Source organism: Falco peregrinus, chromosome 2, assembly GCF_023634155.1.
Source record: "Falco peregrinus isolate bFalPer1 chromosome 2, bFalPer1.pri, whole genome shotgun sequence".
NCBI lineage: Eukaryota > Metazoa > Chordata > Aves > Falconiformes > Falconidae > Falco > Falco peregrinus.
In genome coordinates this window covers 39,869,508-39,891,038 of record NC_073722.1, presented here as the reverse complement: position 1 = coordinate 39,891,038, position 21,531 = coordinate 39,869,508, and the positions used below count along the sequence as shown (strand labels likewise).

Below are 21,531 nucleotides of genomic sequence, written 5' to 3'. Positions count from 1 at the left end.
GACAAATGATCCGAGGTTTAAGGGCTAACAGAAGGGGATCCAGGGATCTATTTGCACCAGGTGGCCTGGAGACCTTGGTGTCTAAAGGCTCAGGGAACGTAGCAAAAAAAGAGCCAGAGGAGCCAGGGGACTGTACAAAGCCTTTGTTCTTGTTTCAGACCCTGACAGAGCCGCGTATCAAGTCATAGGAAAGTGGCACCGTATAATACTGTGCAGGTCAACAGCACCTTTCGTCTGAGGATTGTAAAGCCCTTTCAAGACATCAGTTTGTTAAACCTCACAACACCCCTGTGAGGTAGGTATTACCCCCCTCCCCCCATTTTAAAGATGGGGGGAACTGAGGCACAAGAGAAATGCAATGGCTTGGCCAAGGCCTTTGGGCAAGCCAATGACACAGGCAGGAGGTCTTCCTGCTCTTGTTCCCGGGTTGTGGCTCCTTTCCCCTTTGGACAACAGAGTGTTAGCAGCTCACAGAGCCAGTGCTGGGCTTGCCCCATGAGCAGGGAACACGCAGTGTTTAGGGGGGGCTTTTGAGCCCCTTGAAAGCACCCTGGTAACCAGCTGCCATCAGCACTTCAGACATTAAACCATTTCCCAGACAGCGTCTCCTTCCACGTACACCTCCAGGACTGCCACTGGCTTTTTCTTGTGCAATCAGGCAGGAGGCCAGGAGGAGCCTGAGAACTTGGACCCTTGATGGAAATGTCCCAGTACTGTATGGCACAGTCCAAACTGGAAACCATTTTTCTCTCACGGCAAATGTCTCCCCCGAGACAATGCCCAGCACTGAACTCTGGTGGCAATGGGTGGTGGTGGGGTCTCACCAGGCCTGGAGGAGAAGGAGGAGGTAGCTAGAAGGATATTACACGGCTTTTGCTGCCACTGTCATCAGCATTGTTCATCAGTGTTGGATGCTCATTTGACCCCAAGTGACCCCATCCCAGCCCATGTGCAATGTCAAGAAGAAACTAAAGCTGGAGGGTAAATTGGCCAGGAAGCGATGCCGTGAGCTGTGGTGGGGTCTGCATCGTGGTAACCCCACCGCCAACCCACCCTAACCCTTTGTGACATCATAGTACCAATTTCCCCTCTCCTCCCACCACCACTGCAGTTTTTGTGCTGAATACATATTCTGTCTTATAAAAATAGTCCTCTGGTATCAAAAGACAAATAAAACAAGAAAGGAATAAAAGACCCCTGTCGCCAGCAGCAGTGCAAATCAGGAGAGCCAGCTCAGGAAGGATGGGCTTAAGGTGTCCTTGCTTTGTCACTTCTTCAAGAGGAAGGAGGTTGACTGGACTTTGATGGCTGGGATTGGCCTAGAGGGAGAAGAAAGGAGACCACTCGTTTGAGTGCAGAGACCAAGCATCCACCACCTCCACCACAACCATCCTGCCACCAGCTGCTGCACCTGGGACCCGAGAGGCCCTGGGACTGTAATGGTCACCCATGTCTTCTCTCAAAGATACAACCCCAAACTGTATCACTTGGAGGTGCTTTCCTTTGGCATACCCTCAAAACCCTGATAGGACCCAGGGTCCACCAAAGCATGTGGTGACACTGAGCAGCTACCAGCAGTGAGAACGGGGAGCCCACCAGCTAGCTGTGGGAGTGAGGTACCCCCCAAGGGGTTACTGCTCTTGGCTTCCCAAAAACAGCCATGGTGATTCATCACAAGACATCACCAAAGCAACTAACCTGATATGGACCATATAGTGCAACCTGGGAATTCATGAAATGTCCCACCTCATCCATCCAGGAAGGACAGTAGTTCCCATGCATTCTTCTAGCGTGTTGGTGGTGCCAGGTAACAAATACGGGCCAAGACAGGAGCACGTCGTGCTCCTTGGCACAAGTCTGGCCCTGCCAGCATACACTTTCTGACATGGGCACCATTTCAAGAGAGGATGGCCAGGGACTGCTCTCAGTGGGCAGCAAGGACAAAACTACAGTGACTGGGGAAGGGAGGTGAGTTCGGCTGCCAGGATGCACCAAATCTTTCTCTTTTGGGACCACAGAACAGGCCTTTCTCTCTACTAGAAGATATGAGCTACAGGGACTGAGTTTTACTGAGAAATTTTGCGACCTGTTCAGCCCCTTTGTGGTGGCAACTACAAGGGCATAAGAAACTAAAACAGTGTAAGAGGGTGTCTTGGTTTTGGCTGGGATAGAGTTAATTTTCGTCTTGGTGGCTATCAAGTGCTGTGTTTTGGATTTGATGTGGGATTTGCACTAGCCACCAAGACGAAAATTAACTCTATCCCAGCCAAAACCCGGACAGAGGGTCAAAGCAGGAATTAGCAAAGCAGACTGCCTGGGGGTGAGGGCCAACTTCAGTCCAGCACAGTGCCCTCCCTCCATGGCTGGATACAGTCCACAAGACCAGACAGCAGCAGCAGATGCACGCGTGATCCCTTGAGGATCCACTGAACTGTATCCAGAGGATTTAGCAGTATAGCAACAGCTGAAAGTGCCAGTGATACTGTAAAGGACTTGGACTTAATCTCCTAGCTCTGAACTGGAAAACCCACACCCTCCATTCCCCTGGACACAGGTGCCCCAGCCCTGCTGTTGCTGGGGTACCCGGAGGAGCTATGTCCTGCTCACCTAGGAGCCTCTGGGAAGGAAGATGTTTAATCCCCAGTCTCCTGGTTCCCAGCTCAGTGCTTAACCAAAGGCCATCCCCCCACAAGCAGTCCCCATGGTCCTGCATGGTGTCATCTGTGACTCACCTTTGAGGTGGCATCGGCCTGCAGGGAGAAAAGATGAAAGAGAGCATCAGTCTCCATCCCTTCACTCCACCGTTCCCCAGCAGAACACCAACAGCTCCCTCCACAGAATCATAGAATCATTTGGGTTGGAAAAGGCCTTTAAGATCAGCCAGTCCAACCATTAACCCAGCACTGCCAAGGCCACGACTAAACCATGTGCCCAAGCACCACAGCTACACTGCCTCTCTGGGCAGCCTGTTCCAGTGCTTGACAGCCCTCCATGCTCTGGGATGGGAGGCCACATGCACCCCCAAAGGATAGCATCTCCCTTAACCCACCAGGACCTTGCAAGACCCAAAGCCCTAACACTCATCACTGTTGGCCAACCTTGGCCAAACCCCACAGGGTCTTGCCAAGTAGAGGCATGGCTGCTGACCCTGGGCACCTGCAAGCACCTTGCTTGGGTGGGCAGCCTTTTCTCCTGCCCCATGCAGGAAGGAGCGCAGGCACAGGAATGTTTATGCACGTAGCAGCCCCATCTAGAAAAACACTTTGTTTGTAGTTGCTCCCCAGGTAGCAGAATTTGGGATGTCTTCTGATTTTCTTCCTACCTTTTGCCGCTGCTCCCAAATGCCCCATATCAAAGATCCACCATGCCCTACAGGCCAGTTACCCTGAAGCTGGTAGGCTTTGAAGTCTGTAGCTCCAACAGCGTGCACAGACCAGCACACCCCAGAGCACAGAACACCCCAGAGCATCCTGCTCCTCAGCAGCCTGGCCTGTACACACCAGCTGTATAACAGTAGCAAGAGAAACCCCTGACACAGTGAAGACACCACAAGAGGCAGACCACTACACGCCACAATGACATTTGGGTTGTCCCACCCCAACGTAACCCTTAAGAGCCCCCACTGTGTCCATGTGCAGGACCCCAGCAGGGGTGGGAGATAGCTCAACTCCTCTCTCAACTTACTTTAATGGCCTTGTGGAGTGGCTGACAGCACTTGTACCCGACACCTTGAAGTTGGTAGGAGGGACCATGACCAGCAGGGTCTGTCCATGTGCAGGAGGCAGCTCTTTGGCCAGAAGAGGACTTCCGGGCAGAGGCCGACGAGGGGGCTGGTGCTTTGGGACAATCTAGGATCACAAAGTGTATGGGGAAAGACAACATCCTCAGAGGAGCATCTAACGACCTCCAGCAAACCTCCCTCCACTGCTGCAGAGCTGACATGCTTCAAAGCACGTAACACCACCACCCAAACAACTTAAAATATTCTCATTTTCTAATGAGCTTTGTTCATCATTACAAAACATCCATCTCTTCGGGTGGCATGACAGCTTCTTAATAGTCCGCAACCCAAAAGAGCCACAGGCAGCCAAAAAAAGAGGGAATTTCTATGAGTCTGGAAGGAAGGTACAGCCAGGCAGCAAAGCTCACCAGTGGGGTCCTCACGGGGCTGCAGGGAAGAGGTTTCTTAGGAGGCGGCAGCTTAACCTGAGAGACAACTGTTTTGGTGGGGACCATAGGCGATTTGCTGACCGGCGGAGGTGGCCTGGCAGGCTTGGGGTCTCTCGGGCGAGGAGGGACGGAGTGGGGAGCTGGGCGAAGAGGGTGGACAACGTTGACAGGCTGAGAGCCGGGCTGGTGTGTGCTGGGTTTGGGGGGGAATGCAGCCCGTGTTGCCTGCAGGGATGAGAAAAGCAGAAGTATGGAGAAAATCCTTAGGTGGGTTTTCCTGGGTGATGAAAACAGATGTCCCCTCAAGGTCTGTGTGCTAGGGAGCTGCAGGAGGAGCACTGGGTATCTATTCCACTCCACTTTTACCATCCCACCCAAAAGCTGAACAAGTTTGCTCCTCACTAACATATGAGAGTACACAGGGATGAGAAAGGTGCTGGCCTCAGGAGATCCGGAGCAGGGTCAGCTCTGGTAAATCCATCCCAGATTTCCACCAGACAGGAGGCATCATCTGTTTTGCCCTGCTCTCAGGCACTGTGGCCATTGTTCAAAAAACCTAAATTCTTCCTAAATTGAGCCCTGGGCTTACCCATCCCAAGGTCACCAGAGCAGAAGCATCTGCCTCCTCAGAGACCCAGGACAAAGTCATCGGCGGGCTGCACAGCCCCTGCTAAGCTTTGCCATGGTGCTGGGCAGTTTCCCAGTGGAGGCTCCTGGCAATCACTGGGCTGTTTTTGAGCAGGCAGAGCTCCTCAGGCTCACTTTTAGGAGGGATGTCTACTACTAAGCAAGGGCTCACAGTGTAGACACAATGCAAAACTGGCACGAAACACCAGTTGCTTGCCCAGTTGCTAGAGGTAGGTGTGATCGCCCACACATACCACGTCCTAGGGAGGGAAGCAAACCTGGAAGGTGAGTTATTACTTACTTTATTACTATGGCTGGAGGTGGAAATGTTCCGCAAGGTGAAAGCAGCTTTGGGATGGCCACTGGTTGACTTCCGACTGATGGGTTTGCTCCTGCCCAGGATCACAAACATCAATCACAGATGGTAAAATAAAGCAACCATTTCTGCAACAGCTGCCTCCCAAAATGCTGCACATCGGGGAGATCCTATCTCTGTTAACAGGTTGTTAACAGACAGTCTTGCAGTGCTGCATGAGCAGGGATGAGAAGACTGTCTTGAGATAATGAAGGTAATGAAGGAGGTTGGTTGGGGGGCAGGGCGGGGGGAAGGTTCTCAAATTATTGCAGAGGCTCTGAGGTGCATGTGTGTCTGTACCTGTATTGGGAGGGGAAACTATAAGAATATCTACATTCAGTGCTCCTTTAGACCCCTTCTAGTTCTTGCAGCCTGCTAGGAGCAGATGGTGAGAAAACTTCTTGGTACCAGATCACCTTTGTCATCATTCTCTGGGATTGTCTCATCCAGAGGCCCATTCCTGTCCTCTGCTCTGGGAAGAGCTGAGTGCCTCCAATTTTCCCAGATTGTTCTTCATATCTCAGACCAGGTGTCATACCAGTTTGAAACAGACCCTGTGTATTACCAGCTCCCCCACAACCCTTCCTACCAGGCTGGATGCTGCCAGTGGCAAGAAAAGAAGGTTTCAGAGTCTCACTGGGTCCTCAAAAGAGAAAGGATTTAGGAGCCATCACGCACCTATATGTCTCCTGGCCCCTCCTCCTCATCTCCTTTATCCATTTATTCAGGAGTGAGTTCTCCCGACGGTACCAAAAGTAGATGATCATCATCAGGGCGGGGAGGAAGAGCAGGAAGATGAGCAGAAGTGTTATTAAGATGGCCTCATGATCTGGCAGGGAAAGCACAAAGATGAGCGTGGGGCTGGGAGAGCCAGCAGCCTCCAGCTTCACTCGATGGAGTCCCATCTGCCCATTCCCAGCCACCCAGGCCAGAGACATCATCACTGATCACACCTCCAAAAAGGAAGCAGGACCATCCAGCGGCCTCTGATAAAAACAGGTGGCTACCAAGCAACCAGAGCTGGGCACAGGCTGTGAGCCTTCCTGAAGGGACCCAACACAGCACATCTGGGAGCAGAGCTGTCAGCACCTTTACCACCCCATGTCCCCCTCCCGTGGCATCGCTCCAGCCCCACCAGCCTCATAAGGCAGCAGACAAGAAGTCGTGACTCACTATCGCGCTGCACGGGGCCACTGTCCACGCTGCCACCCAAGCCCGGCTTCTCGCAGTAGGGGGGAGCCCAGCCAGCATCGCAGTGGCAGTTCTTGTTGCTGTTGCACACCTGTAGAGAGAGAAGGAGGGTTGGAGACCACAGGGAGGTATGGAAATGATGGTCTGTACAGTGGGGGTAAGAGCAGACGGCCAATGGCAGGAGTTCAGGGTGAAGGAGCTTAACCCCTGCCAATATTCACCCCTTGAACATCACTTGGATCGTGCCTGTGTTGCCCTCAAATCTGTGATTGCAATGTACAGAGACATTTTCTTGCTGATACTTTTATTTCCCTGCTCTTTGCAGAAAACCTGAACACAGGTATCTCACACCCTCAGTTTTCACACCACTGGACTAGACAAGCCTGGTGCCCTTAATACTTTGTGCTAAGCCAGAAGTTTGGTAAACATTTTGCCCTCAGGGTCTTTCCCATTAAATCATAGCATTTCTGAAGCAGAGAACCCAAACCAAGAGCCTTGATGATGCTGAGCAGAATGGAAGGGTAAATTTGGGTGTTTCACCTATCACACTTCTCTACATAACCCAGCAACGATTTTCTACAGCAGTTTGTTGTTGCCTTATCTGACAAAGCCCTGCGGTCTGCAGAGGTCACATCTTTGTAGCCTTTAAGCTTTGGACAATAGCAGCTCTTTCTATTTGCTGAACTATTTCCCTGCCTTTTTGCAGTCCCAGTTGTCTTTCTCACTCTTGTTTTGTTCTCAGAGGGAACAGGCACCTGCTCTGAGCACTAAACATTCTCCAGTTTATATTAGACCCTGATTCAAATTTTGCAGATGGTCCTTGCATCATGAATGATCTTCTTCCTCTAAGCTGGACATGGGTGAGCAAAGATCTGAGCTCAGTCTCACCCATAGCTGATGCATGAGATAGTTATGAAAAGCAGATGCCCACTGTGTTGCAAGACTCATCCCTGTGGGAGACACTTGGACTTGCTTGAGAATCTGCGCTCATAGAATCATAGAATCACAGAATGTTTGGGTTGGAAGGGATCTTAAAGATCTTCCAGTTCCACCCCGCTGCCATGAGCCGGGACACCTCCCCTCCCACCAGCCCAGGTTGCTCCAAGCCCCGTCCAGCCTGGCCTGGGACACTGCCAGGGATGGGGCATCCACAGCTGCTCTGGGCAGCCTGTGCTGGTTCATCTCAGAAGCCTGCTGTAGGTCTCAGGCAGTAACTCACCCCATGGCCGTTGCACCGGGAAACACACTTTTCCAGCTCAAAAAGGGAGGCATTCTGGCAACGGCGATCTTTGCAAACCTGAGAGGGAGCCAAGAAAGCTGAGGTTAGAGAAAGACCCAAGAGAGGGGGGGACAGTGATCTTCTGGCTTCACAGATGGGAGTCCTCTGGAAGGATGTTGTCCGTTGGAAAATGCCGGTTGGTTAAATTGTATTGTTCCAGGAAAAAGCATTTCACTCCAATTTTCAGTACAGCCCAGGAAACCTCTGCCATTCCCCCATCCAGGACGGCTCAGCAGAGACCAGCCACCCCCACCACCCCCTCCCCTGGCAACCCACCTTGCAGCTCCCAGAGAAGGCATTTCCCATCTGGCCCTAAAACACAGGCACCAAGCCAAAAAAAACGACACTGGATTTTAAGACCAGCCATCCTTTCTCATGAAAATGTCAACATTTTGGCCTTCCATCCCAAACTGGGATGACAATTTCATGATTAAAATGCCGAATAGTAACGGCCACATCTCCACAGCCAGCTCTGGCATGCATCCCTGCTACCGTGTTGTCTATCAGTCTTCCGCCCTTTCTCAGCTGAACTAACCCTCTGTAAAGTGCTTGGAGATGCAGGGACTGTAAAAGAGACTAATGCTCAGCTAGCAGCATCTGTTTGGATCTGTCATCTTGACTCCTAACACAGCTTTCCCCTGGGAAACAATTTATTCATAGAAGGAAGCCTCATCCATCAAGTCCTGGGGCATGCAATTCTTGTGGGGGTTGCTCCACTATGCATTAAATCAGTAAAGAAGCATGGAGACCAGAGAGAAGAATGTGGTGGCCTACACACAAACATCTGATGATGTCTACAAATGCCCCAGCTGAGATGTCACCAGGGCAATGCCTGCAACTGTGGAGGAAACCACATCCCATGGCCCAGCTGCAATGCAGAGAAGAACCAATGTCCACATTGGAGGTGGGATAAGAGCCAAGGAGATGATCTCCTGCAGGAAACCCCAGTCCTAGGAAGAGGTACTCACCATCCCATCTCCACATTTTGTCCCAGTCATCACCAGCCCAGGGTCAGAGAGATCTTCCTCATCATCCTTCGCGGTGTACATGTAGGTGCCTCGGCACTTCACCTCTCGCCCGTTGAAGCGGATGGTGGTGTCGATGGAGACAGTGTTGGTCCCCTGGGGCTTCTTAGCTGAACTTTGGCACTGGATCTTGCCACACATAGCATCCCTAGGAGCGGGGCACAGCCGAGCTGAGAGCAGGAGATGTGGGTACCGCCGGCCACATCACCCTCCCTGCCCCATCAGCCCCTGCCCCACCGCTTGCTGGCTCATCTCCCTCTGAATTTATGGCCATGTTAGGTTGTGATGGGAGAGGCTCAGCAGGTTCAGAAAGGACTTCGCTAAATCACTGACAGCACAAAGAAATGCTGGAGGAAAGAAGCTGGGTGGGTCCCTCTAACATTCCTGGTCTAACTGGGAATAGTGGAGAGCACACACTCCCTAAACAGCACCTCCTGCTGGTTTTTTTCCCTTCAGGAAAAAAAAAAAAAAAAAAAGCCTTTCCTTTCAGGCTGCATCCATGGTGGGACTGCCTCCCAGCAATGATGGGGACTCAGCTCAGGAAGGACCTGGTGACTTCTGCAGGTCCAAAATGAAGCTGGCCCAAGGGGTGATGCCAGGAGGTTGAGGTAGGACCTCTTGGCAGGGGTGGGCAGTGTGGGGGCTGCACATGTGGAAGGAGGAAATGGGGCACCCATGGGTGCCAGAGCTGCACCCACCTCTTGTCACATTTCACATAGCGCCCTTGGCTGTCTTTGCCACAGTTGCCGTAGGTGTTGCCAGCCATGTTCACATCCTGGAAACAGGCATCTGGGGCTGGCCAGGCACCTGCGGAGGAAAAGGAAAGGTCCCGCGTGGGGTGGGGACAGCAGCCAGCAGGGAGAAATACCAAAACCAGGAGCAGCAGCTGGATGCTCATGGAGAAAACACCATGGGAAATTCTCCCAGAGAGCTGCTGCTGCGGGTGGGGGGGCCAAGAACAGCACAAGAAGGATGAAATTCCCTTTTCTCTGGGGCCACGCAGAGGATTTTGATCGTGGAGGAGGATTCCCCCCTGTGCCTGCTGCAGCTCTCTGAGGGGCACCCACAGGTGCTGGCCCTGGGCGCGGCAGCACTGCTGTGCAAGTGGGGCCCTATGTGCCCTGTACGGGGTGGAAGCAGCCAGCAGGGTGTTGGGAGTGTGGGTGTGGGGACCGTAGTGCACACAGGGGCAGGGTGAAGCGTGTGGCTGCACGTGGCCTTATGTAGTGGGGAGGTCCCATGCAGCATGGGGTTGTACACAGCTGGGGGCCATACACAGCAGATGGCCGTATAGAGCATATAAGCTATGGGCCATATGCAGCATGGGGGCTCTAGGCAGCCTGCAGCCACGTAAAGTGTATATATATATATTATATATATATTATATATATACATATATGAAGTGTGTAGCAACCATACGAAACATCTGGCCACGTACGCCTTATGATCCATATCACCTATGTACGGTATACCGCATAAGGTCCATAGGCAATGCGGGGGCCATATACAGGACACGGGCTAACTGAAGTGAGGAAGCCATATACAGTCTGTGCAGCATACGTGCTGTATGCAGTGCTGAAGCCATTATGTGCTGCAGGACAGCATGGAGGTCACCTGCAGCATATGAAGTCATACGCAGCATGGGGGCTGTATGTAGTGTATGGGCTGTCGGCAGCATGGGGACCATAGGCAGAGGGTAAACGGGCATAGCAAAGGACCAGACACCTGTGAGTGTCCATGCACAGCACCCCCAGCCCTCCACGCCAGCCCCGTGGATGCAGATCCCAACCCTGGACGGGGACAGCACAACCCCTCCATCCGCTACCCTGCGGCCCCATGGGCAGGGGGCATGGGGACCCCACATGCAGGCACAGTGCTGAGACCCACCATGGCTCCTGCTCTGCAGAGAGGTGGCAAGGATGCGGGGCTGGGACTGGTGGGACTCACCTGGTCCCCAGAGCTGGACGCACTGCTGGTGGTGGGTCATGCACATGCCGTTGTTGCAGTAAGCCTCGCCGTAGGCGCAGGACGAGCCATCCAGGAGGTACACGTTGGCTGGGCAGTAGGGTGAGGCGCCTGTGCAGTATTCAGGGAGGTCACAGGATCCCGCTGCTTCCCTGCAGATCGTCCCAGCCACCTTTAGCTGTGGCAGGAGGAGAGAGAAATACCAGCACTAAGTAACAGCAAAGGGGCCGAGCTGGGATTGCTGCTGCCTCCTGGCACAGCTTGGGCCATAAACCATCTAGTGTGTCCTGTGTGAGTCTGTATGGGGGCTGTCTGGGTATAAAACCACATTCCTGGACCCCAGCCATAAAGCAGCCAGCAGAGACTGCTGCGGACACAAGTTTACACATAACACTCCTCATTTGGCGCAGAGAGGGCGGTTGACCTTATGGACATGCAGCACATGAGTCTCACGGGAATGGTGGGGGCTATATCTCCCTGCTCAGCCCATGGATGGGCAGGTGGGCATGGTGGGGGGCACAGAGGGTGGCTTACCTTGCAGTTCTGGCAGCAGTCACCGTGGGCACACTGGGCTCCCTCCTTCAGTGTGCAGTTGTGCGCATTGCAGCACGGGTTGGTGCATTCCTGCGTGGGGAGAAGGAGCAGACACCACGAAGGTCAGTAACTCCGTCCCTTCCCTACTGTTGCCTTCTCCACCCAGCACAGCATCACTCTTCTCTTTTTGCCAACGGGGAAACTGAGGCACAGGGGGTATGAGGAAGTGCCCCTTTGCACTCTAGGGCAAAGTCAAGAAGAAAGCCAGGACCAGGTTTAATGAATTTAGGAAGGTGGGACCAGGAAAAGCCCTTGGGATGGAGTCCCTGTGGTGACCAGCAAACCTCTTTCCCTTGGAAATACCCCTCTCCACATCCTGCCACCCAGCACCTGAGCTGAGCTGCAAAAGCCCCTGCAGGAAAGCAATGCAGGACCCAGCACCATACCTCCACCTCCCCACAGTCACAGTCTTCTCCTTCCTCCAGAAAGCCATTGCCACATTTCCGTCCCACCACCAGGTCCTTGGTGTCAGGCAGGTTGAAGAGACACATGCCACCTCCCTTCTGGAAGTAGTTCTCCAGCTGCCTCTTGCTGCAGGAGCTGAACACACGAGGAAAGGGGTGCCTGCACAAGGGTTAGATGGGGAGGGACAGGAACCAGGGTGATTGGGACCAGGAGAAGGTGGAAAACCAGTCAGAACTGGGAAATAAGGACAGGGCAAACTGGCACAAACACATCCAAGAGCAGAAGCCACCATCGGCCAGATGCATCAAGACCATGAACATCTCCCACTCCAACTCGCATGGCTGAGCACCAGACTGACAACAAAGGGACACCACACTGAACCCAAATATTCTCCAGAATGCGATGGGGTGGACAAGCAGAGCTGCTATACGCCACCCTCAGAGCATCAACCCTCCAGCAAGAAACCTTTTGGAGATTGGAGACCCCCATGATCTGAACCTCAAAGCCCAGGGAGCACCTGTGCCTGCAGGCTCTGTCAGCTTGATGCTGGTGTAGGTGTCCCTTCTGTGCCTCGGTCCCTTCCACCTGGGATACAGCAGACACCCTCGTCCTAACCGCAAGGCAGCTCTCCACATGTGCAGTGACTATCTGCTGAGGTTGGCTGCTAAATATGTGCCTGTTATCACTCAACCGCTGATGGAAAATACCCGCTCAGGGCTATTTAAATGCCTCTGAGGCTGAGATGGAGAAAAAACATTTAAAAAACTAAATAAATATGGAAAAGAATTACCAAAAAATCCCATATGAAATCATTTACAACACCTGAGCAGAAAAAAAAAAAAAATATTAAAAAAAAAGAGCCTACAACATGTAAGGTCATTACTCTAACAGCCCAACTGGCCTTTTTCATAAGGAGCTGAAGAGAAACAGTGATTTTCTAGAGCAGCTCTGAGCGTGGTTCTTTGGTAATTTTGCACAAATTTGTGGGGATTTTTGTGTGATGTACTAAGAAGGAGGAAGCAGAAAGAGCTGTGCACCGCGCTCCATTTCAGTGCTGGTTTCACTTCCTCTTATCGTTGAAAAAAAGTTTCATTTCATATTAGGCCAACTCATTTCCAAAATGATACAGAGGGCTTCTTCTAAAAGTATTTTTGAAGTCTGGGGGTAATCTCTTGAGCTGTAGGGAAAGCTGTAAGTCCATGCAAGTTATGGGATGGTGGGCAAGTAAATACACCCAATAAGCTGGTACATGAACATGCAAATAGGGACAGGATGAAGACAGTCAAAAATGTGTTTTCTGCCCATGCGGGGAAAAAAATATTTCAGCAAAAATAAGAAGGAGGAAATGTCACAAGGGATGTCAGCTCAGAGAGTTTTGCTGGCAGGGGTGAGCAGGGGCACAACTGAGTTAGAGCACCTGCTACTGCTTTGCACCAGTGCATCCAGCTCCAGTGGGTGGGTGCAGGACAGTGATCAGCTGGATAACTAAACAAGTGTACAACTGCCTCGTTCTGGAAAGCTGGTGCTTTTCCCTGCCACAATCCACCCAGGCAGAGCCTAAACCCCCTGGCATCAGCACCACAGTCTGCCAGCCCCAAGAGCCACAAGAAAGTAGCCTGGAGACACCCCGAAACCATATTGTGGGTTTTGACTGTTTTTATTAATTGGAAGAGTGGGTGGGTTCAAATAAAGAGGAATAAGCAGCTGCTTTCCTGCAGTACAGGGTAATCTGGGGTGACTGTATTGTTGGGAGCTGGAAAACCTAACAGGAGGATTTTCAAAAGGACAGTGGCACCAACCAGCTGAGTTTCAAGCAGTTTTGGGCTGAATGAAAGGGTAAAAGCAAAGGAAAACAAACCCCAGATGGATTCTGGAGAGCATGAAAGCTAATGACTGCCACTCTGGAGCATTCCGCATCCAGATTTAGCAGGATTGGGGCGAGGGATGTGAGCTCACTACCTGCAGCCCTGCGATGCCCGGAGTCCCTGCCAGCATGACTGGGGACTGGGCACCCCTGGACCCTCCGGCCTTACAACAAAGAAAAATTCATGGTGCTGAAGTGTGGGCTAGCACAGGACAATGCCTTGGGTTCTTGTCATGTGTCAAGCAGACAACATCAGATTGCTTCCATCCCTAGCTCTTTTGGGATGGGGGCTGCTACCCCTCAGAGACCACCATCCCTGCCTGCTCCTGGGCACTGGGATGTGCTTGCTCCAGGGAATTGGGGTGTGCAGGGCAAAAGGAGAGGAGGGCAACCAGCCGGGTCCTCCTTTGCAAGGGGGCACTGCACCCCCAGTGGTGCCTTGCAGGATGGGACTCCCTTGCCACTCCACCCAGCTGCAACAGCATCCGCAACTTGCCAGGGGGCTTAGGGGCCTTTTAAGGTTTTTTTCAACCTAAATGATTCTATGATTCTATAATTCTATCCCATGCCCACCACCACTTACCCGGTGGCCGCTGCCATGACACAGCCACCTTGCTCCGGGGTGGCCTCCACGCAGCAGCCCGTGCTGTCGTGGCTCATGCCAAAATTGTGGCCGATTTCGTGGGCCATAGTGGCAGCTGCTCCAATGGGCTGCTCTGAGTGGTCCTGCAGAGGGACAGGGGATGTGTCAGCACAGCAGCCAGAAGCAATGGAGAGGGGTGATCCTGCAGCAGGGAATGGGGTTGGGGTGATGGAGGGACCGCAACATCCCTGGGGATTGCAACTGGATCCCGTGGGAGGGACAGAGAGAGGGATGGAGAAGGATTCATGGCAGAAGTGAGGTTTGGTCTCCTAGAAGTCCTGCATGGGACCATTGGGAAGGGTTTTGCTGGAGCCATCTGCTGAAAACCTGGGGCCTTGGAAGGCGCATCCTAAAAACCAGAAAACTTGGTGCCCCACACCACCACCCTGCCTAGGGATCACAGGTCACCAGAGCCACCATCACCCCATCAGGAGGAGGAGGAGGAGGAGAGTTATCCAGGGAAGAGATGACCCTACAAAACAAGAGAGCATAAGCAAGGAACAAACCAGGGTTATTTAACATGAGGGGCAGAAGCAACACAGGAGATCCCAACACTATTGCTAGCTGCAAGCTGGGGGTGTACATGGGGTGGGACCTTTAAACCTTTCTCAGCCTCCTTAGTACTTGGCCAACACCTGAGGGGGTTAAGGAGCTATTAGCATCATCATTTGCTTTCAGGCTGCATCCCAGGACCAACCCTGGACAGCTGGTCCTCCAAGCCCATGAAGAACCCCAGCAAGACAAGGTGGTGATGGGGTCCCTCAGACTGGGAGGAGCAGTGGAGACCCCCACGCCCCTCTTACCACACTGACGCCTCCGGAGTTATCCACGCTGCACATCCCCTCCAATGGGGCCATGCCGATGGTTGTGCCCCTGAATGTCTTCCCTCTGACCACAAAGGAGAATGGAGGGGCAATTAGCACCCCAGGGGTGGTTTGGAGACCCCAGTCCAAGCTGGGACCCCCCTGCCCTGAGGTCTGTAAGGATGCTTACGTCAGCAGCTGGGCATTGTCATGCTTCTTGCGTGACCTCAGCGCCTTCTTCCACTGCAGGAAGGACCAGAGCGTGGCATTGGCGTCGCTGGTCACGGCACACTGATCCCGTTCCGTCCACACTTCCAGGCCGATCAGGGCCACCTTGATGTTCAGAGACCTGTAAAACTGCAGGGAGGGGACAGGGATGGAGGGGACAAGGAGTGGCATTTGCTGTGCATCCTCCATCCCTGCCACAGTATTTCAGCTGGTGGGTCTCCGTGCTTTCCCTCCAGCTGGGTGACCCAACGTCACCTGCAGGCATGAACTCTACAGACACAGGTTGTGGACACAGGAGCCAGTCAGGGTGGCACAGGAAACACCTAAACTTGTCCCTTCTTGTGTCAAGGATTGATGCCCATCGCCACAACAGGGCAAGAGCCAGCATATGTTTGGCTGCTGCTGCTCAGCTGATGGGTGGCAAAACATTTTCCATAACATGCTCACATCTGTCATCTGAACTCATAGCCCTAGTGACATGGGGACAGTCCCTAAGAGCCACCACCAGGCTGGCCCCAAGCTCAGGTGTTCCCACATGCACTGGGAATGATGGAGGTGGTCACAAGGACCAGTAGGTCCCTCTCACCAGCTGTTACCTTGTCCACGTAGTTTGCAATCTCCACAATGCGCTGCTTGGTGTGGCCCAGGTTGAGGTTCTGGTTCCTGTACTGCAGAGAGACAGGGATGGGGAAGGGTCACGGGAGGAAAAGCAGGGAGGGAGACAGAGAGATGTCACAGCTTTGCAGCGGGGGACCAAGTTTCTGTCCCCCCACGGCACTCACCAGTGTGTGATCAGCAACAATGAAGAGCTCCATGTACTTCATGGTCCTCCAGGCATCTCTCTTCGCCTGCAAGACAGACAGCAAGGCTCAGAGAAGTGAAGAAGCAGGCAGCCCATGGCTCTGGGCATCTCAGGCTTCCCAGACACCAGAGAGCTTGCTCAGGAAGGACAGCAGAGAGGGGAAACTGAGGCATGAGGTGACAAGGAAAATTTGAGTGGCTACAGTGCAATTCCCAGTATCTCCTCACATCATGTCCCACACCATATGATGCAGCACCAGTACCCAACCCACACACCCTTCCTTTGAGGTCTCCTGTCCAAACTCAAACTATGTAAACTGCCCATGCAGACCCTTCACGTCCCATCTGCCTGCGCAACCCTGCCCAGATGCCAGGGTGACAGGCACTCCACCACAAGCTGCAGGCATTTAGCTGGGGTACAGACAGCCCCACTCCCAGCCCTCTGCAAGCAAAGGACCCCAGGATGGATTTACCCGGTGGTACACCGGCTGGAAGAGCTGAGCAATGTCAGCGATGGTGCTCCCAAAATCATTGCCATGGCCGCAGGTCCCTCCTCTGACGGGCAAGTGCTCTGCTCGGTGGATGAGGTGGTGGCCCGGCTCGGGGGTCCCCAGGGGTTTCAGGTAGTAGCTGGTGTTGCTGCTCAGCACTATCAGGCCCCTGGCAATGGAGAGCAGCCCCCGATGGCTCCTGTGGTGCTTTAACTCTGGCTCCCCCAGCCCCTACAAGACCCCACAAACTCACTGCACCTCAGCTTGGTCCATACCCGGGGTGGGGGCAACATCAAGAGGTGGATGTCTCTGCCAGTGCAGCCCTATGAGCTATTACATCCTTAGCATTAAAAGCTCCATGCCAGTCAGACCACGTGAATGTGGGGTGGCAGCTGGAGGTTGCGGCAAGGAGAAGCTCAGCTCTGGGGTACCTGCTGCATGGTGAGGGCTCTTGTCAGCACCAGAGACAAATTTTCTTGAAGGCAGCTCACGCTGCCAGAAGAACGGCTGGACCACTGCCCTCCCCACCCCCCACCCCCACCCCCCGGGGTTGGGTGAAGGATGGGAGGGGAGTGATGGAAAAATCAGCCCTGTGAAGCACCTAGAGCTGGTCTTGCAGGACCATCAGTGCTCCTCTGGGGGGTCCCCAGAGGGGGTCCCTGCAGGGAGGAAGGGGGCAGCCACATCCATCCCCCTCTTCATCAGCCCCACAACCCCGTCCCCTGCCCTGCACGTCTCCATACCGTATTCCCAAGCAGGTGCTGAGGACAACCCAGGAGCCTCCATAGCCCCGGACGTGCCCGTGGTAGTAGCAGTGGTCCTGGAGAAAGGTGATGAAAACCTCCATTAGAAACCACCACGCAGGGCTGGGCGGCAACAAACCCCACATGCTCACCCCAAAAAACCACTCAATTTGCCTTTCCCAGCCAGGCAAGCTGTGTCCCTCTGCACCGGGGAATGGGAGGGATGAAGCCAGGAGGCTTCTGGCTCCGGCAGTTCAGCCCAGGACACAGACAACCCCACGCCTGGCTCAGCGTGCTGGAAGGGTGACAAATGGCCGGTGGGTGGACGTTGGGGAGCGCCAGGGCTGCTCAAGCCCAGCGCTGCGTGTGTTTATTTCCTGAGGTGCTGTATCACAGCCAAGAGATACAGGAGCCGCGTGCTGCTGCATTCCTCCTGCGACAGGCGCCGGGGATGCTGCCAGTGAAAACACCCTGACCCAGCCTGGTGGGGCTTTGGCTTCATCCCAAGTGCCGAGGCACCCTGAAAAACAGAGATGAGCTACGCCCATGCCCCGGCACCCACCGTGTGGTTGGGGGACACTGTCACAGGCTGCCCATCCGTGGTGTAGTGCGTCTCGGTGTAGCCTGGTGCAAGCAGCCTGCGGAGAGAGGAGAGGGGTGAGGACCCCCAAGCTGCTCTGGGCATCCCATCACAGGGACACAACAAGTCTCTGTGCCCAGACCCGTGCACCCAAGCAGAGTTGAGCTATCCATGTGGTCCCCCTTCAGCCCCCCTTGCAGACCTTCAGGTAGCGGAGCTGGCAGCACGGTCATCACCGCTGCATCAGGTCTGGCCCTCAACCAGGTGCCTGTGGCCAGTGGGGACAAGAATCACAGTCCAATGTGCCCCCTTGCATCTCAGCAAGGAAGGGGCTGCCCATACTGCTTTGGGGTCCTGCTGGTCTGGGATGGGGGACCTGCATGGGGGGAGTCCAGCTGCCCAACCATCCCCTGCCAGAGGACTCAGGCATGGTGAGACTACCTTGCCACCACCAAGGATGAGCAGCCAGGCAGGGTAACAGCTTCTCCATAGGGACCAAACCCCTCTTGGGACTCCCAAAGTCCCCAGGGGGAAGCATCCTGCTGGGAGAAGAAAGGGTCAACCCCATAATCAGGATCCAGGTGAGGACACTGGGATGTTTGGGGTCTCCGACACAGTCACCCCCTTTAGCCCTCGGCATGTCACTTCACCTCACTCACAGCACATCTAGGGTGACGCTCCCAACCCAACACCCCAGCAGCAAAGCAGGGGTTTCCCAAAAAAACTGAACTGATCGTGAGAAACCTCAGGCTGCTTTTAGCAAAGCCTGCACACCCCCCTGCCTTCACCCCATGTGCCTCAGCTTCCACCCAGCTGCCGCCGGTCTCCCACCGTGGCCGGTCCCAGGGCTGTCTGTGACACAGTCCCATCCCACGGTGACGAATTGCATCCTGCCGTGGGGAAGAGCTAGAGCTGAGCTCACAGCCAGTGAGTGAATGGGGCTGGGGTTGCTGGGGAGCAGATGTGGGGGACTTAAACTGAAATGACCCCACGGATGGTGGAAGAGAAGAGAAGAGGATGGGGGTTTCCCACGCTGCCCAAATCTGCGCAACCTTGCCCAGATGCCAGGGTGATGGGCACCCCACTGTGAGCTTGCAGCCACTGTGGGGATGGCAGGTCCCCCACGGGCAGGGCAGCGTGCACGTAGGTGTCTCAGCCATCCAGAGAAAGACAAAGCAGGGCTGGGTTTGCCCCCGCTGACAGTTTGGCCCTCAATTCATGGGGTTTGGCTCTGTCCCAGAAGTTTTATTCTGCAGTAAGAAAATAAACCAAGCAGCCAGCCCCAGAATAGCCCTCCCGCCTCTTGGTTTCTATTTTGCAACTAGTTTGGTGCAAAAATGTCACTGTGGGCACGTTCCTGGCTTCCCAGTCTGCCTGTGAGTGGGTGCCTGGCACCAGTAACTCCAGTTACAGCAGAGGAAGGAGACAGGAGCTCAGCCCTGTTCCTGGAAAGGGACCAGCGGGCAGCCTGGCAAGCACAAGGTCCTATGCAGGATGAAGACAGGGATGGGGACAGGTCGGCTGAGGACAGTAGAGGAGCAAAAGCCTCCATGTCATGCCTGGGGAATTGGAGAACTGAGGAGGTTGAGCTAATCTCCCAACCGGGGACACAGCAAGTCCCATCCAGGGTCACAGCTAGTCCCAGAATGGCTCAAACCACTGGGATGTCCTCTCCAGGGCAGGCCAAGGACCAGGAGCCCTGGGGAAGGAAGAGCAAGGTGTCTTCTCCAGCACAAGAGGCCTTGTTGGAGAACACCACAAAGGATGGTTTTGGAGGCCAACCATGCCTCCCAGTACCAGAAGAAAAAATATTTGAGGTTAGCATGGCCTTACTGACCCATGAGCTAGCAGGGCTATGGTAGCCCTGTCAGCTGGCACAAGACAGCAGTTTAGATGGCCTGGGCTGCACTGGTCTCCCCAGCAGACACCTCACTAGGCACAGACAGTCTTGGATGTCTTGGGTGCTGTGGAGCTTGGGAGCCATATGGACTGCCTTGGGTACCATGGATGGTCCTGGGTGCCACAGATGCTCTTGGATACCAGACATTATCTTGAGTGTCATATGGATGATCCTGAGTGCCATGGACTATCATGAGTACCAAGAACTGTCTTGGGTGTCATGGATGGTCCTATGTGCTATGGATGCTCTTTGATGTCATGGAAAGTCCTGGGTGCCACCAAACAGTCCTGAGTGTCAGGGACAGTCCTGGGTGGCATGAATGATCCTGGATGCCATGGGATGGTCATGGGTGCTCAGCTCCCTTTTGCTGCCACCAAGCCCCTCACCTGTTTCACTGTGCCCTATCCAGAGCTCAGCATCCTGCAGCACCCCACGCTCCTCCAGTCCTGCTAGAGGCAGCACAGCCACCAGGGATGCTCTTTACTCCTCCTGGCCACACGCATCCCTTCAGCATTGCAAAGTGATACCAAGCCAGAGTCATGAGAAGACATACAGACATCTCCAGGGCTGGTGCAGCAGCTAGGAACAAGGCTAAGCTCTGCACATGAGCTTTCAAGCCCCACTACCAACCCCTGCCGTGCCCACAGTCCTAAAACACAATGTGCATGGGAACCCCCCCAGTTCTCCTTGCACACACCAAGCAGCTCCCTGCTGCCTGGCAGGGCAGTTTGGGGGACACCGCCATGGCTGCTTTCATACCCAAACAGCAGCAGGAAGAGGGTTCTGCCAGGCACAAGCCTCCCACAGCTGCTGGCGAGAAGCAGAAGTAGAAGCAGAAGCCCGTCCTGCAGAGATCAGGTTTCTGACCTGCTCCACCATGGGGCTGCCTGGCACCAGGAGGGACCCAAACCCGCAAAGGGACAAGTGCCACAGCTCTTGGGAAGAGGGGCAAGGAGAGCAGGGCAGGAAGATGGAGATGATTGCTCTCCTTGCTCCAGCCCTGGCACAAGGAGATGGCAGGCTGGGTGAGTGTCACAGGGGACAGATGCTGCTGGCACCTGCATCCAAGCTGAACCAAAGAAGAAACCCAGAAAGAGTTGAGCAAGGCTGCATGGCGAGGTCATCAGGAACAGTGCCAGGCTGCCACAACCCCAAAACCAGTCCAGCAGAAGAGCAGCAGAGGTTTCCAAATCACTGCCAGCTGTTGGCATTGCCCACCACAAGATACCCCCAAAGACCTCACAGGATCAGCGCTACCAGCAGTGTGGCAGCCCGAGAGCCCCGTCCCGCTGACCCTCTGCCTGGCACATCTCCATCCCCTGAGCACCTCACACCACCCTCGCCCGTGCTGGGTCCTGCACCACAGCATCGAGCCAAGGCTGCTTCTTGCACAACATGGGTGTGGGCAGTGGGAAAAAGAGCATTTCAGCCCAAACTGCTGCATCAGCTGCAGCCGACAGGAAGCCACACCGGGCCATCCCTTCCCCTGCGGGCAGGAGAGTCAAGACAGGGCAGCCAGGATGCTGTTGCTCCAGGTGGGACCATGGACATCCAATGCCCCTTCCCCAGCCCCAGCCCCAGCCCCGACACTTACTGGTTCCTCTCCAGCACCAGGATGAGCTCTCTGCCCTCAGCCATGACAGCCACCTTTGCCCGGGCAGGTGCCAGCACCTATGGAGGAAGCAAAGAAGGGGCTGGGTTAGAAAAGACAGAGCCCAGGATGCTGCCAGCCAGGTGCCGGCCCATCCTGCTGCCTGCCTGTGTTACTGTAGGACTTACTGCTTCCTTAGAAACACAGAGGACAGCGGGTGCAATAGATTTTGAGCGCTGTCCCTGTTTGGAAAGTAGGAGCTGCTTTGCCAGTTGC

At 54.3% G+C, this 21,531-nt stretch overlaps 1 protein-coding gene across 2 annotated transcripts in view; it reads right to left on the bottom strand.

Annotated features, from left to right (window-relative positions):
• Positions 1–128: 128 nt before the first annotated feature.
• Positions 129–21,531, bottom strand: part of ADAM33 (ADAM metallopeptidase domain 33) — a 31,942-nt gene continuing 10,539 nt past the window's right edge. Inside the window, exons 3-24 of one of the 2 annotated variants that reach the window (XR_008745582.1) lie at positions 21,259–21,335; positions 17,747–17,822; positions 17,185–17,261; positions 16,424–16,610; positions 15,932–15,997; positions 15,746–15,817; positions 15,112–15,278; positions 14,922–15,006; positions 14,059–14,201; positions 11,593–11,770; positions 11,147–11,236; positions 10,595–10,790; positions 9,346–9,454; positions 8,591–8,795; positions 7,563–7,640; positions 6,326–6,434; positions 5,831–5,981; positions 5,099–5,189; positions 4,150–4,395; positions 3,685–3,848; positions 2,608–2,750; positions 129–1,319 (exon numbers count right to left, since the gene is read on the bottom strand). Coding sequence is in view for 1 of the 2 variants with exons in the window: in XM_055794474.1 (XP_055650449.1) it covers positions 1,268–1,319; positions 2,733–2,750; positions 3,685–3,848; positions 4,150–4,395; positions 5,099–5,189; positions 5,831–5,981; positions 6,326–6,434; positions 7,563–7,640; positions 8,591–8,795; positions 9,346–9,454; positions 10,595–10,790; positions 11,147–11,236; positions 11,593–11,770; positions 14,059–14,201; positions 14,922–15,006; positions 15,112–15,278; positions 15,746–15,817; positions 15,932–15,997; positions 16,424–16,610; positions 17,185–17,261; positions 17,747–17,822; positions 21,259–21,335 (2,637 nt within the window). In the remaining variant the exon portion in view is untranslated. The remainder of the gene's footprint in view (positions 1,320–2,607; positions 2,751–3,684; positions 3,849–4,149; positions 4,396–5,098; positions 5,190–5,830; positions 5,982–6,325; positions 6,435–7,562; positions 7,641–8,590; positions 8,796–9,345; positions 9,455–10,594; positions 10,791–11,146; positions 11,237–11,592; positions 11,771–14,058; positions 14,202–14,921; positions 15,007–15,111; positions 15,279–15,745; positions 15,818–15,931; positions 15,998–16,423; positions 16,611–17,184; positions 17,262–17,746; positions 17,823–21,258; positions 21,336–21,531) is intronic. The other variant, XM_055794474.1, reaches the window with a different exon arrangement.